This window comes from Austrofundulus limnaeus, unplaced genomic scaffold, assembly GCF_001266775.1.
Source record: "Austrofundulus limnaeus strain Quisiro unplaced genomic scaffold, Austrofundulus_limnaeus-1.0 Scaffold155, whole genome shotgun sequence".
NCBI classification, from domain to species: Eukaryota; Metazoa; Chordata; class Actinopteri; order Cyprinodontiformes; family Rivulidae; genus Austrofundulus; species Austrofundulus limnaeus.
The window spans coordinates 831,822-846,951 of NW_013952557.1; the positions used below are offsets into that span (position 1 = coordinate 831,822).

General features: G+C 40.4%; 1 protein-coding gene across 4 annotated transcripts in view; it reads right to left on the bottom strand.

The window, feature by feature from the left end:
- The window catches only part of reln (reelin), a 142,735-nt gene that overhangs the window by 32,828 nt on the left and 94,777 nt on the right, over positions 1-15,130 (bottom strand). For all 4 annotated transcript variants that reach the window (XM_014016796.1, XM_014016797.1, XM_014016795.1 and 1 more), the window contains exons 12-24: positions 12,304-12,455; positions 12,079-12,194; positions 11,769-11,977; positions 11,527-11,655; positions 10,782-10,891; positions 9,936-10,002; positions 9,512-9,745; positions 8,328-8,489; positions 4,481-4,717; positions 4,126-4,318; positions 3,338-3,450; positions 1,713-1,850; positions 1,459-1,645 (exon numbers count right to left, since the gene is read on the bottom strand). In XM_014016796.1, the coding sequence (XP_013872250.1) occupies positions 1,459-1,645; positions 1,713-1,850; positions 3,338-3,450; positions 4,126-4,318; positions 4,481-4,717; positions 8,328-8,489; positions 9,512-9,745; positions 9,936-10,002; positions 10,782-10,891; positions 11,527-11,655; positions 11,769-11,977; positions 12,079-12,194; positions 12,304-12,455 (2,047 nt within the window). The remainder of the gene's footprint in view (positions 1-1,458; positions 1,646-1,712; positions 1,851-3,337; positions 3,451-4,125; positions 4,319-4,480; positions 4,718-8,327; positions 8,490-9,511; positions 9,746-9,935; positions 10,003-10,781; positions 10,892-11,526; positions 11,656-11,768; positions 11,978-12,078; positions 12,195-12,303; positions 12,456-15,130) is intronic.

The window sequence follows — 15,130 nt, forward strand, 5'->3', positions numbered from 1 at the left end:
GTTATAAGCATTTTTGCATGTCCTGACACCCCCTCTTTGAAAGGAGCCCCCTCCTCAAATATGGGGTCTATCGTAAAACCATCGTCTGGCGCAGTGTAGGTCAGACTCATCTACAGCCCTGCCAAATTTCATGTTGACTGGTGCAGCCGTTTTTGTGCTACGGTTGACCAAATACCACTGAAAAAATAAAATGAAATTAATAAACAGTACGAAAACAATGACTCCCGCTTTCGCTTCGGGTGCGGGGTCATAATTAACCACGTGCTTTATCTGGGTACAGATGTGTGCCAAAACATACAAGGACAAAGATAAGCTTTGTATGCAAGATGTTTTTAGATTATTAAAATGAATTGTGTCTGCTGCACATTTGTACCTGAAGTTAGATTTTGCATCATAATTAAATGTTCCTTTAAAGTTTCAGTCAACTGTTATGAAGTTTTGAAGTCCTCTCTTTTTCTACCACCCAGATGTGACTCAGGCTTCAGTGGTCCAGCTTGTGTGCTCACATCACAGACCTCACCAACCTTCCTAGAAGAAACTTTGATAAGGACCTGACCCTTGGTTCAGAATTTTTTAATGTGGTCTAGGGGACTTTTTAGCCTACCACCGTACCAAATTTCAAGTCTGTATGTCTTAAAATGGCTGAGTTTCGGCCATTTGTTCCTTTTAGCTACGGCCCTCTTATTTTTGATTTTCATCCACTGTGTGATGGAGCTCGCTCTCAGTTATTAATATACCAATATTAACAATATCAAAAATTAGCTTAGTTAAAGCCATTTGAAATTAGTTAACTAAATAATCAACCATCATACCATTTTGACAAATGACAAAGAGTCATTTGAAAGGTATTCATTGCATGTTGCTATGAAAGGCATACATCAAGTTGTACAAATTGTTCAAACAGATTTCCCCCCATTTTGCTTGTATATAGATATAAAGGGCAATTTTAAGGATTAAAAAAAATGCTTCAAATTGTTATCTCTGTCTCTCAAATGCTGGGAGTACACTGGTCTCTCTTGACCCATTCCAGCCAACATTGTATTGTGAGAGTACTGTGGATATTTTATGAAAATTTATGGAATTTCTGATGGTCAAGACACAGGTAAACATCCAAAGTTGACGTTTATGGAAAGCTGATGTTTTTTTTTAGCCATTTATGTATCTAAACAAATAAGTGGGTAATTATTTAATGAAACACTGGATATTCATCTACAATTCATTAACTTGTGGAGTCATCCTGATTCAAGACTGCCACTACAACTTATCAACCAACTCAAAAATGACTATAACTTAATACATTTTACAGTTAAAACTTGGTGTGGGATTAGCTGACTGTTCATTGTAGCATACTTTGAGCACCAACAGCTTATGAAATTTTTGTTTGAAACTGCAAGTTTGTAAATGACATGCAATCCTTCAAGAAATGCTTATTTCATTTTACATATATATATTTTTTACCTTGCTGAAGTACAGGGATGATCCAGATGAGATCACGCCACAGCCCATGTCAGGGGCAACCACCTCCCCACCAATCACCTCCTGCCATGTGGCCAGCAGTGCATCCTGGGACTCAAAGTCTGACAGTACGCTAGACAAGAGCGGGGACGACGGTTGGCAATCCGTACTAGAGAACCCATCATCACACCTGTAAGAAAGAAAAAGGTTTGATTCACTTGCTCATTCACACTGTATCTCAGTGTGTTAGAACTGACCTGCAATGTCCGTGGTCACACCAGCCGTGTCCGTGACACATGTTGGGACACTGCTGACCGATGTAGATGTCATCCAGTGCCCACTCATCCTGCTCTCCATAGTAGCTCTGGATCCATCTGAACCGGGTTGCACTGGACCTGAATACAGAAAAGAAGTGCACAATAACTTCAGTCTTCACAGAATCTTAAATAAGTTATTCATTTAAATCATGAAACAAAAGTGGTAAAAATGACAACATATTTGCGTGACTGATTCCCTCCAGGAAAATGATTGAATTTATGCTGACTGGTCAAAAACAACATCATGCTGTAGTTTATATAATATTTAAAGATTGTGTATTATGTGGTTGAAAAGAAATATGAAAATAAGTGATTTTGGACACAGTTTGGTGTGTGTCTGCTGTTTCTATAAGCACAGAAGTGACAAACAGCAGCAGATGGGTATTTTAGAAATTATACAGCACAGAGGTCTTTTTCTTTTTTTTTTTTTTGGTGACACAAATCAGGCAACTGTTTGATCATCCAACCTGGTCATGACTGTTTTATTATTATCAAAGGCCATGACACCCTGACCTGTCATCGCACTCTCCAGAAAATTGGACCACCTTTATTTAGTAGGTGGGGTGCTAAAATGAAATGAGGGCAGAGGTCACAGTGTTTTATTGTGAAGGGTTTCTGTGATTATTTGAGTGTTTTTCAACCCTGCTCCTCAAGTCATACTGCCCTGCATATTTTAGATGTTTCAGGTGAATCAGGTCAAAGCAGGGAGACCTCTAAAACATGCAGGGCAGTGTGCCTTGAGGACCAAGGTTAAAAAACACTGATCTATCTGTACAATTTTATTAATCTATAATGATGGATAAATGATTCCTGGTGACAGGTGTTAAAAATTAATTATTTCTTCAATTTAACAATGTTTTATTAAAAGAAAAAAATGTAAGACCAATGTAAAGCCTCAGCCTACTTTGATTTATTAAAAGTTTTAGTGCTGATTTTTAATCACACTGTTCTGTCGCTGGAGCTAACCTAAACCGTGCTAGTTGGTTGAGATGAATTTACGCATCTATGAAGTTTAGAATATCAAGCGTTCTCAGACACCATGTGACCATTTTGATATAATTATATTATTCTGAAAAATAAACAGGTGGTAGTTATAAATATTCTCTGCACGTAACATCTGACATCTTTAGCATTTTTAAAATGATTAAATGCAAATGTTTCACAAAAAAAACAAGTAGGCATGTCTTTCAGTTCCTGTGTCTTTTCTAGCTATTCATGCTTTGCTTTGGTATAGAGTGCTTTATAGTGTCTTACTCCACTCTTCTGTTGTAGTAGTAGCAAAAATTACATTAAATGTGTCCTTTTCAAGAGCAGAGTGGTTATTTCCTGTGACTCAAATATGCATACACTACACCCTGTTGTCAGTACCATCAAACAAATACTGTATATACCCCAACAATTAAACAAATGTTCTGCTTGAGTCTCTGGTTTTGCTTGTATGTGATGAATCTAACTGCATTCTAAGCAAATTGTTTCTTGTAAACCAGCACAAAGCTAGAATCAGAGAGGATTTGATTCCAAAGGGCAACTTGTGCATCTTTTCTTCTCCATCACTTGCCACTCACCACGTCTTCTGAGGCAACAACAGAGTAACGCGTCTCCAGTCTTTGAACTCTGATGGGTGGTAGACGCTGGGAGCTGTGAACTCAGAGCAGCTGGGCATGCCAGGTAGACAGGCCTGGGAATAAAAGAAAAATAGACTTTTCTCTCTGGTACATTTTTCTATAATTGGTCAAAAGCTGAAAACTACTTTCTCAGTTGTTCTTGGCTCTGTCCATACTGCAGAAAAAGGTTGGTATTAAACAGAAAACATCCACACACTGAAAAGATTATTGCAGCATCCCTGTAGCTCTGGCTTTGAAAACAAAAAGATTAGCAAAGATTAACTCTATGAAACTTCTAGAAAGCTACAATCTGTACTTGCCAGATGACAGCGTTTTCATTCACAAAGGAGAATTAGAGAAAAAGTCTCTGATGGACGAGTCATTATGATCTATTGAGCTCCAAACATAACAAAAAATTTCAACAAATCTTTGGTTCCTTCTGAATATTCATGAGCACGCTATGATTATAGAAAATCTTTGTTAAATTGTAAGAAGATAATGTGCCTGCTGATTCAAGTACATCCATGCATTTGCTGATAGCAAAGTAATTAACACTAATTGAGATGATTTGTCATTTCAAACAAATTGCCACATTTAGGCTCGTTATTTACATATTATCATCGAAGCTGTAATGGGTAAATCAATATTCATGATCATGAATAAATGATGTGCTCTTTTTTTGGTTTCTCTGCAGGATGATTATCAAAAGATTTTGTTGCAAACAAAGATCATATTAAACATTTCCTTACCTCTTTGACTAGGTGCCAGGTGAGACCGTGATTAGTGGAGAACTCCAGACGGACTTGAGTGTCAATGTGAGGGGAGGGTTCACGGCCACAGCCCATGACCAGAGAGAACTGCAGACTGTAGGACGCTCCGATCTGCATTGACTGAGTCTCAACGTAGCGAATACTAGAACCGGGGCTGGGCTCGCCGTTAAAACTGGTTTAACACGGACAAAGAAAGGAAATCACACTCTGTCATATATAAAAGCTTTTTTTATGTAAACACTATCACAAAAGTTTTATTTAAATGATTGAAATTTCAATGTTAATGCCAATATGAGAAAAAAAAAAACTTTGTTGGTGTCAGAGCATCAGGTACCTGAGGGTCCAGTCATGCTGACAGTAAGGCTGAACGTGTCCAAGATAGAAGCCAAGACTCTGAGTGACATCCAGCACATTGCTGAAGTCGAGGCTTATAGTGTTGAAGAGCACGGAGGTCATGCTGATTTCATCCAGAGCCCACACATCATGACCGCGTCCTGAGTGGTACGGCTGCCACCAGCGGAACTGAACGCCGAACTTACGAGCGCCCGGTGGGAGTTCAACCGACACAATCCTGATTGACAGAATAAATAATGACAATGAATAAGAATATGAGATTAGATGATAAATTATGTGACAAAAGGTGTGCAGGCTTTAGTAAATCTGGCACAAAAGACCCAACAAAAGGGTTTGTTTTAAGGGCTGTGTGGATGTTGAAAATGATCTCTTATCTACATTTACAAAAAGAACTTTTTTTTATTGTTGATATTTTTAGACTAAAAATTTATAACTTTGTTATGTTGTATGTTTATAAAGCAACAGATCACATGCAGGGTGACTCAAAAGTCACAGGACACAGTTTTATTTCAGAAAGAAAAGACAAAATGACATATCTGAATTCTCCAGCAAGTAATGTGGGAGAGGGCGCTATCTTTAGGCCATGACCTGAACATGGCCACCATCTTGAAAGCCGCCATATTGAACCTAAGGCAAGATTATTCTTTTGAAATAAAAGGATGACCTGTCTTCTGACTCACTCTATAAAAGGACACCATTTAAAGTGATTAAATTTAATTCTTCCTTATTATCTTCCTTATCTTTATTATGCAGGGTTATGGTTAAGTTAGGGTTTAGGGTTAGGGTTAGGGCTTAGGGTTACACGTGGGCAGCACTGCGGACAATCTGTTCCACCACAAGTTAAAACTATGTTATAGAACCTAACTTTACAGTTTGGTAACTTAAATTTAAAGCTGCAACAAACATCTTATTTTTTAGACTCTAAACATTTGTAACAAAGGGAAAATCACTGTTTAACAGTTTGTAGCTGTCTAAACACAATTCTTTCTTTATTACTTCCACTGAGATGTTGTTCTTGCAGTTTGAGAAGTAACTCTACACATCATCCAACTGTGTGAGATACCTCACTCAGTTTTCAGAGAACCAGGGTTACCTCCGTAACCAAAAGGTTTTTTTTCTGTCACTTTTACATCTGTTGTGTTTGTGACAAAAGGAATTTTAAAATGTGCAGTTAGGGATACTGCAATCTGACTCAAAAAGGGCAAATTGCTCACATTTGCTAAATTTGATGCTTGTGCCAGCATACCATCATTGCTTGCTTGAATATAAAATGCTTGAAAAGGAGAAAATTATAGTGGCAAACTATGAGCAATACTAGGCAATGAAAAAGGCCACAGAACAGTTTGAGTAAATCAGGCTGTGAAGTTGTTTCAAATTTCCTAACCATGAAAGCAGTTTAACTAATAATAATAATAATAATAATAATAAAAAATCTGAGTATTAAGGTTATTGCTGAAAATCAAAAATATGTTTTAAGAAATTAACCATTTCAATATAAAAATACCACAAAATAGATTTAAGACAACAAGAAACCTAACTATGATGACTTAGTGCATCATGTTTTTGTCAGATCTTTGAAAATGTGTGACATGACGATCACATGTGTCACATACATAACTGAACAAGTGATGAAGCATTAAAACACTGTTTACGCACATACAGCATAAACCAAGCAGATCAGCTAGTCTTATTCATACAGGCTGACTAAACAGTGACTCAGGGTCTGACTTACACTGAAAACCTACACGAACACATTCTGCTGCTTGTAAATAATACGTTTGAAAAACATTTCTGGTTTTGACGTACAACCAGAATCTGTGCAGCATCTTATATTGGTAATGTTACTCCTCTTCTTCTTGTGCTAACATTGATTCTTGTATCATGATGTTTTTGCACAACCAAATGTTTGTATAACATCATCTGTACATGCATCTTGTACCTGATTTGTACATATGACACTTAAATTTTCTAACATGGATGAAGATCTGATAGACATAAACATGGTGAAACATTGCTCACTTTGTCTTTCTCACACACAACTGTCTCAGTAGGGCCACCAAACTATTAACAGTACAGACTAGTGTACATAAGGGTGTCTATAAGTGCATGTAGCACTAGGATACCCTAGGTCACAGATCAATGATTGACTTTATAGTCGTGACATCTGATCTGCAGCTGTGTGTTTTGGACACTCAAGTGAAGAGCTGAGTGTCAGCTGGAAAGCAAAGTTTTCTGTTTACCCTTCAATGGGCCTCATGCAAGAACATGTTCGTATTCTTATCCTAAATTTCTCTGTTTTGTTCGTACAAAGGGTTCGTACGAACATGTCACGTCAGATTCAACAAACTCTTCTATCTTCATGAAAAGTGTGTAAATGAGGAGCGTAAATTCCACCTGTTCGTATCCAGCTCCTCGTGCACGTGAGAGGAGTTTAGCATAATTACCACCCCAAAAACACCATATAAGGCTATGTTTCCTGCCTCAGATACAAGGAAGTGTCCATTCATGAAAATGACAGAAAACTAAAAAGAAGAACTTTACGAGTTCAGAGATTGAAGTCCGTCTGTCAGAGATCCAGAAAAGAAAATCTGTCATTTTTAGCAGGTCAGCTGTGGAATAAAAAGAGCTGCTAAAGTATAAACAACTGTGTTAAATCATTTTCATTTATTCAGAAGCCACACCGTTGTGCACCATACACCCCCTCCCCACCACCCCCGCGCGGTCGCAAGTGGTCTCAGATGCGGGTCTGAAACAAGCCTTTTAAAATGTTTTCAAAATATGTCTGGCACTTTGGAGAAAATCCAGGACTCGCTGGAGGGATTATGTATCCCCTCTGGCCTGGGAACGTCTCAGAGTCCCCAAGGACATGGAGGGTGTCGCTGGGGAGAGCGGGGTCTCTCTGCTGCTGCCCCCGTGACTTGATCCCGGATAAGCGGCAGAAAACGTATGGACGGACAATTTATATTGTTAGTCTAAATTATTACATTTAAAATTATAACTCTAATTCAAGCAGAATAGCCTATTGTCAAGATAATCGTAGAGTGTGCTTTATTTCCAACTCAAAATATCTTCAAACTAATGAAATATAAAGTTATTAGGGAGGAAAATCTGTCTAGATAACAGCAGACTGCTTGTAAAATATACGACAGGTCTGGACCACTCGTGAATTTTGTTCATATCTGAAAAAAATCTTATAATACGAGAAAATTGGTGAATGCCACAAATTCTCCTAAATCACTCGTACGCACAACTTAAGAACAAATCTGTGCGTACGAATGGTTCTTGCATGAGGCCCAATGTTCCTACCCTCATCTATGGCCACAAACTTTGGGTAGTAACTGAAAGAACAAGATAGCGAACACAAGCGGTTGAGATTAATTTTCTCTGCAGGGTAGCTGGACTGTCCCTTATAGATTGGGTGAGAAGTTCAGTTTTCCAGGGGAGACTCGTAGTAGAGCTGCTGCTCCTCTACATCAAGAAGAGCCAATTGAGATGGTTCGGGTATCTGGTAAGGATGAGGTGCTCCAGGCATGTCCGACTGGGAGGAGACTATGTCTTGTCTGAACAGATTAAGTCTTGTGACTGGCCTGGAAATGCTTTGGAATCCTCTCAGAAAAGCTGCAAAAGGTGGCTAGGGAAAGAGAGGTCTGGACCTCCCTGCTCAAGCTGCTGCCTCTGCAACCTGATTCTGGAACAAGCGGGAAATAATGGATGTATGGATTGATAGATGGATGGACTCGTCTCTACATAGGCCCATAACCATATAAGACTGTGTACAGAGACACATGCACTGACAACAGGTGCACATGCTCAAGATGACATGTTACCTCGGTTCGTGGAAGCCTTGGTAAGCATAGTGCTGCAGCAGGGTCCAGGTGATGCCATTGTCTGCAGAATAATGTAACAGAACGCCTTCTCCAGGCTGGTCAGGCGCAGGACACGAGCTCAGGATGCTTCGACTTCCCAGTCGCAGAGTGAATTGTAGGTACCTGCAGAAAAATCAGTGCAAAAAAGAAATAAAAAGAACAATGGAATAATCTTCTGAAAAGATGAGTGGTTTAGAGAACAACTTAGAAAAAAAGAGTGGGAAATTTTTAACCAGATCAGGGGAAAGAGTTTTTAAAGGTCATGTAAACTGACTAGGCTTATTGTAACAGTTTAGGCAAACCAGGGAATTTCCCAGGGCTCCAAGCAGTCCAGGGTCCCTCAGAAAATGACCAATTATGTCTTAAATGCAATGACAAGCTGAATGAGCATCCATTTAAATTCAATGGCTGTCAATGCAGGAAAGTGCAATAGCATGGTTATCAGACTCCTCATAAAACCCCCCTCCCACTAACTAAATGTTCATGAAGTCCACCATGAGCCAAAAAGGCGCACTCAGAGCTGGCCTGTAGCATAGGCAGTAATGCTAATCCCAAGATTTTAGTAAAAGATCTTCAAATGGCTGGTAAATGCATAGTGCACTGCAAATAGTAAGATTATTTTAGATGGTAGTAGGATTTCAAAATGTTCAAATGTGAACAAATTCTGTTCTTTACATTATTTTTGACATAAAGTGTGGGTAAGCGCAAAGAATCAACGTATCCATGTTGTGGTTCCCGACTTTGAGTTGGTGGCCATTCAGGTTGAGGCCGACCCACCAGGTGAGTTTTGCCCAGGGCCCCCAATGTGCCTCAAAACTGCCCTGAAACTGACTTTCAACTGTAGAAAAAATGTAGCAAGTAAGGGGATTAGCTAATTAAAAGAGAAATATATGTACTGGGACACATAAAACACAAATATAACTTTATCGATGCCTCTAAATTGCATACATTTTAACACCTTTTCTCATCTGAAGCCTTTGTTAAGACCACAATCCATGTCCAAGACTGTTGACAAAGTATAAGAGAGAAACAAGTACAAGATGGATGGCTGGAACATTTTCAAAATCAGCCAGACTTTAATGAGTAATTTATCTCCAATGTCTGTTTTGACATGTTCCTCCACTCTGTTTCAGCTCTAAAGTTACCTGGCCTGGGAACTGTCTAACGGAGCAGTGACCAAGTGTCTCCGGCTGTCCCTGTTAAAGACCAGAGCCTTGCCGCTGGCAAGCACGCCGCACCCAAAGCTGACTTCAGCCCCACGAAGCGAAGAAAAGCTATGGTAGGAGGAGAGGCGGGGGCTGGAGAAACCCTCTGACAGGAAGGCTGGGAAAGTCTGGGATGCGAGCTCACAAGCTGGACCACTGAAGCCAGGGTCACATCTGTGTGGTAGAAAAACAGAGAAAAGAGAATAAAAAACGTGGGAAGTATAAATGAGAAAACACAGTCTGGGAAAATGAAAATCCAGCAATGAACTATAAAAATAATACAACTTGATTAATTCTGAGTCATGGTCATTAGGTGTTAGTCATTTTAAATTTATTTAGTGTAATTAAAGAAAGGGATCCGTACTTGCAGCCTGTGCGGGAACAATGCCCTCTTCCAGAACAGAAACGAAGGCAAGCTGGCCCAATATACACTGAAACAGAACAACAATACTGAAGACTTTTATAGTGCAGAAATGCTTTATGTAATAAGTTATAATATAGTATTTGTGACTTTTAAGAATGTGTGGTCTAGTTCGGATGAACCACAGATTAGTGGTGTTCTGATACAGATACTGGTTTAGATACCAGCATTTTTACAAATACTCGTACAAAATGAAAGTTCTATAAGTTGAAAGAAAATCAGATTTGTTGTTTTGATTTATTTTAAAATGTTGCAATAGCATATAATCTCAGACCTATGAGGAAGGAGAACAACTTTGATCTAAATTAAATAAATTTGTTAATATTTAGGTTTTAACTCAATAAGTGCTGGTATCAGTGAGTACCCAAACCCAAGTACTTATCTTCGGTTTGATAAAAACAAGTGTTAGGACACCCCTACTACATATATTTTCTTAATACAGCATCTGGAAGTGGATACCAGGAATGATTACATGACAGTAAGTCACTTTGTACTATACAGTAGACACAGCTCTGTGCATGTATCTCAGGGTTTTGCACACTTGACTGCTTTATATTTTATTTGCAGTGATACAGAAGTCATCTTTGCACAAATATCATGTGTATTCACACTGTTTATATTCTTACTATAGCCTACTATACGCTATAACTTTGCCATAATTTATATAGCACACATTATTTGATTGCTCCAGTGTAGAGCCTGCTATAGAAGGTATTTTATTCTCTTTTTAGAACACATATTGAAGAAATATGAAATTTTGCTCCAACCATTTGTATCTGGAGTCCTTACTATTATCTAAGGCCCACATGTTGCCTGCTCCAGTGCCAGACTGCTTCCAGCGAAATCGGGTGGTTTCTGTGAGAGCAGCGTTTGGAAGAGGAATAGAGATTCTGGTCCATCTAATGGGGAAAAAAATACAGCTTGGTAATACAACAAAGAAACACACTACAGTGTGACACACAAACACACTGCCTGGCCCAAAATAAAGTCGCCACCAAAAAAAAAGCTCACACACTTTAATAATTTGTTGGGCCGCTTTTAGCTTTGATTACAGCACACATTCACTGTGGATTGTTTTGATAAGTGTCACAAGATTTATTTCCATCCGGTGTTGCATCAATCTTTCACCAAGATTTCCCATTGATGATGGTAGAGTCTGACCACCATGCAAAGCCTTCTCTAGCACATCCCAAAGATCCTCAATGGGGTTAAGGTCTGGACTCTGCGGAGCCAATCCATGTGTGAAAAGGATGTGTCATGCTCCCTGAAGCACTCTTTCACAATTCCAGCCCAATTAATCTTGGCATTGTCATCTTGGAATATCCCGTGCCAGGGAAGAAACAATCCATTGATGGAATAACCTGGTCGTTCAGTATATTCAGGTAGTCAGCTGACCTCATTCTTTGAGCACAGACTGTTGCTGAACCTAGACCTGACCAGCTGCAGCAACCCCACATCATAGCACTTAGTTAAATCCAGGTGGAGACTTTTTTTTGGACAGGCAGTGTATATAGATGTGAACAGTGATTTGTACCCGCTGTAGTTATCGGAGGAGTAGATGGTGCTGTGTGGTAGATGTGGTCCGGCACAGAGCTCCGGCAGGCACTCCGTGTGAAGCAGAGACCAGGAACGACCAAGGTTGGAGGAAAACTCCAGGCTCACACTGGTGGGAAAAAATAAATAAATTACGTATCATGTAAAAATCTCAGCTTTTGACAAGTCATTTGCAGCTGTCCAAAGTGTACCTGGTCAGACCAACCGGATGAAGCACCGTACCTGTTGGCAGGCTGGTAGGAGCCGCAGCCGAGGTTGATGGAGAACTGAGCAACATGTGTGTGGGTGGCAGGCAGCACAGGGAGCAGCTGCATGTAATCCATGGCCCACACGTGACGATCAGCGCCGCCGTGTGACCGCTGCTCCAAACAGAACTGGGTGACTGGTGTTTGCAGCTCAGATGGAAGCGCAACCGATACCACAGCAGGAGTCTGGGCAAGCAGAAAGTTCGAGCAAGACAGGAAAGATTCAGTCCATTATTGTATACTTTAGGTTTGAAATTTGAGAAAAGCAGCAGTCACTGTTATCTCACCCTGTAAGACATGTATGGAAGAGTGTCCAGCACCACACGTTCCCTCCTGCCCTCAGACCTTCCAAACAGAACCACATCATTCTCGTGTGATTCTCCTGGATCACAGTCACCACCCCCTGCACAAAAACACACCTAACTGTGTTTAAATGCTTGTTTTTTTAAAAAAAAAAACACAGTCACACAGCTACAAATCCAAAATTAATTCAAGATTTAAGTTGTACTTACCCATTGTAAAGTGAAAGCGGAGGTTTCCATAAGAAGTGGTGTCAAGGTACGGGGTGCATACTTTCCTCCGACCCTCCCTTTCAAACACGAGTGCTGCGCCCGACTCAATCTCTCCACATTTTGTCCCATACACAGCTCCTTCTATGTCCCAGCTGAGCAAAAATCACAAGAATAAGAAGAGTTGGTTTTGTAAATTAAATCAGATTTTTTAGGCAATATTCATTAAAATTTTATACATTTAAAAGCAAAGCTGTGCAAAATTAAAAACAACTGTTATTGAGACTAATGTGTTTATAACCAAATAGTTCAAGCCTTAAAATAAAGTATATGTTTTGGCTGTTTTAAACAAAAAAATTAGAGAATAAAATGTATTTGTATATTATTTACTTATTTAATTGACATAATAGTAATAATCTAAACATGTTTGAAAACTAAATATATTGTGGTTAATTTTACCATTCTAAGATAAAACTTTTTTTCTAATGACCCTAAATGGACCCCAATAAAAAAGGATATAAATTTTCACTCTAACAATTAAACTGTGCCAAACATGATCATGACATCACCTAGTGTTACCTGAACACATGTACACACGAAACTTTGTGTTTTCTTATTAGGACCATATTGATTACCCTTTATTTCTAGCCTGACCCTGACCCATACCCTAAATCTAGCCAACCCCAATGCATATCTAGAAGTCCAGCACTGGATCGGATTAGATGTCGGATGGCAAGCTGGATTGGACATCAACCCTCAACCCCTTACATGGAGTTGAAAGACTGTAGACAGGCACGAGAACTGACAAATGGCCCAAGGTTTGGGGAAATTCTCATTGCCCTGAGGAGGAAAACTCTAAGTACACTGAGTCCTAACTGGGCACAATCTGCTCAGCCACCACAAATGATGGGACTCCATGACTACTGTATGGTCTGTGTGATGCCTGTGGCATTTATTGAGAGTCTTCTTTGCACTACTTAGACCACTGCCTGGCTCTGAGCAGTCAAAGAAAATTTATTCTTGGGGACCCCTTTATGGATCTCAAGAAGCTCAGAACACTAACCTTGTGTCCTTCAGCTGAGGAACATGAAGGTTTGATTAAAGTTCAGTGTCTTTTTCAGGAGAGCAATGGGCCCACTTACAAGGCCCCTGCTCACATGGGTTCTTTATCCATCCCCACTCACCATAACCATAACCCCCCAACTTATTCACACCTTAGACCTTAACCTAACTGCTTACCCACCAATGGCATTCCACCATATTAGGACTGGTCTTTGGTCCCCAAAAGGACTACTGTGCCTACTGGTCACAAAACAGTCATGAAAGGGTAACAAAAAAACAGGGACACAGACATACTTGCACACACATTTCTGCAGAGTAAATTAAATTGTCTTATGCTGCGTTCACACCGAACGCGATTTCAACTTCAAAATTGCATCCAACGCTTCAAGTTGGACGCTTGTGCGCTTTGAGGTCAGACGCAGGTCAGCTCTTGAAGCGCTCGTACGGCAAGAGCCTCCCCGCCCCTCCCTCCTCTGTCGGGCTCTGTTTAATGTCGGACGAGGAAGTGGCTTTGCTTTATTTACAGAGAGCAAGAGCATGTCACGTTCATCAGATGATTAATTCATAATTAATTCACCAGATAATTCAGAGACATTCTGAGTTTCATCACCCAGGAGCTGCAGGAGAGGCTCACAGCTCGCTTTCAGGACTATTTTTTTCCCGAGTCCAGTCTGATGAGCCGCTGCCACGCATTGGTGCGGATATCTCCTGTCAGGACACCGACTGCAGGCACTCAATTTCAGCTAAAGAGCTCCTCTCCATCTATTTCAGGTTAGTGGACATCATTCAGTAAACTGTCCCGTCGGGAAATCTGTCACTACGTCACACAGTGGAGTCTCTCTGATTGGTTGACGCGGCGCGACGAGCTGCAAAAGTTCATATTTTCTAACTTCAGCGATTTGAGCATCAAGCACGTCGAACGCTCAGATCGTTCAAATCGCACTGCTCTAATCGCGCTTGAGGCGCCGCAGCACTTCCCGACGCTGATTGAAGCGCCTCCACCATAGACTTTGCATGTAAACCTGATGCTCCTGATGCTGAAATCGCGTTTGTTGTCAACGCACCATTAGCCCAGACAGAAGTTTAGTGAGCCCCTAAAAGGACATGGATTGGAAAAAAAACTATCTCGTTCCCACCAGTTAGTAAGTCGTGCGCACGAGATACCTCACAGGATCTTTCAGATAGTTTTGGACTAGCTGTGTGTTTACTGAAATGGAAATGCGTGACATAATTGAACTTTATTTCCAGTTTGACCTGAAATACAAACACAGGGCTGCGCCACTTGTTCTCCGATCAGTGCCGCAGCTTGGTGACAGTCTCGGAGCCTTTCCATCCACGGTTCCTGGATGTTTACTGTTTCCTTGACAACGGGGTAGTTTTGCTAAAGCTATCCAGCTGAAAATAAATAAAATCCAGATTAAACATTTAGGAGGTCTACCGCCTAGGTTGGAGGGCACTTATCAATATGCCTGATAATATGAATTTAGGTGCAGTGAGTGTAGATCCTCCTCCGGGAGCTGAAGCGGTCGGCTCGCTGTCCTTTGATCGGGGAAAGCACGCGATCTGCTGCAATGAGATCCTGACTGTAGCAACGAGGCTTCACAAGACAGCAGATCTGTGGCATTACACATCACATCACACACATCAGTTTCATCTTTACGCACGGAGCAGGTCTACATTTAAAGGAGGTGGTGTCTTATTCTAAAAATAAATAAAAGATTCCCATATGAAAAGACAGGAAGCTTGGAGTGCATCTGAGGCGCAAAGG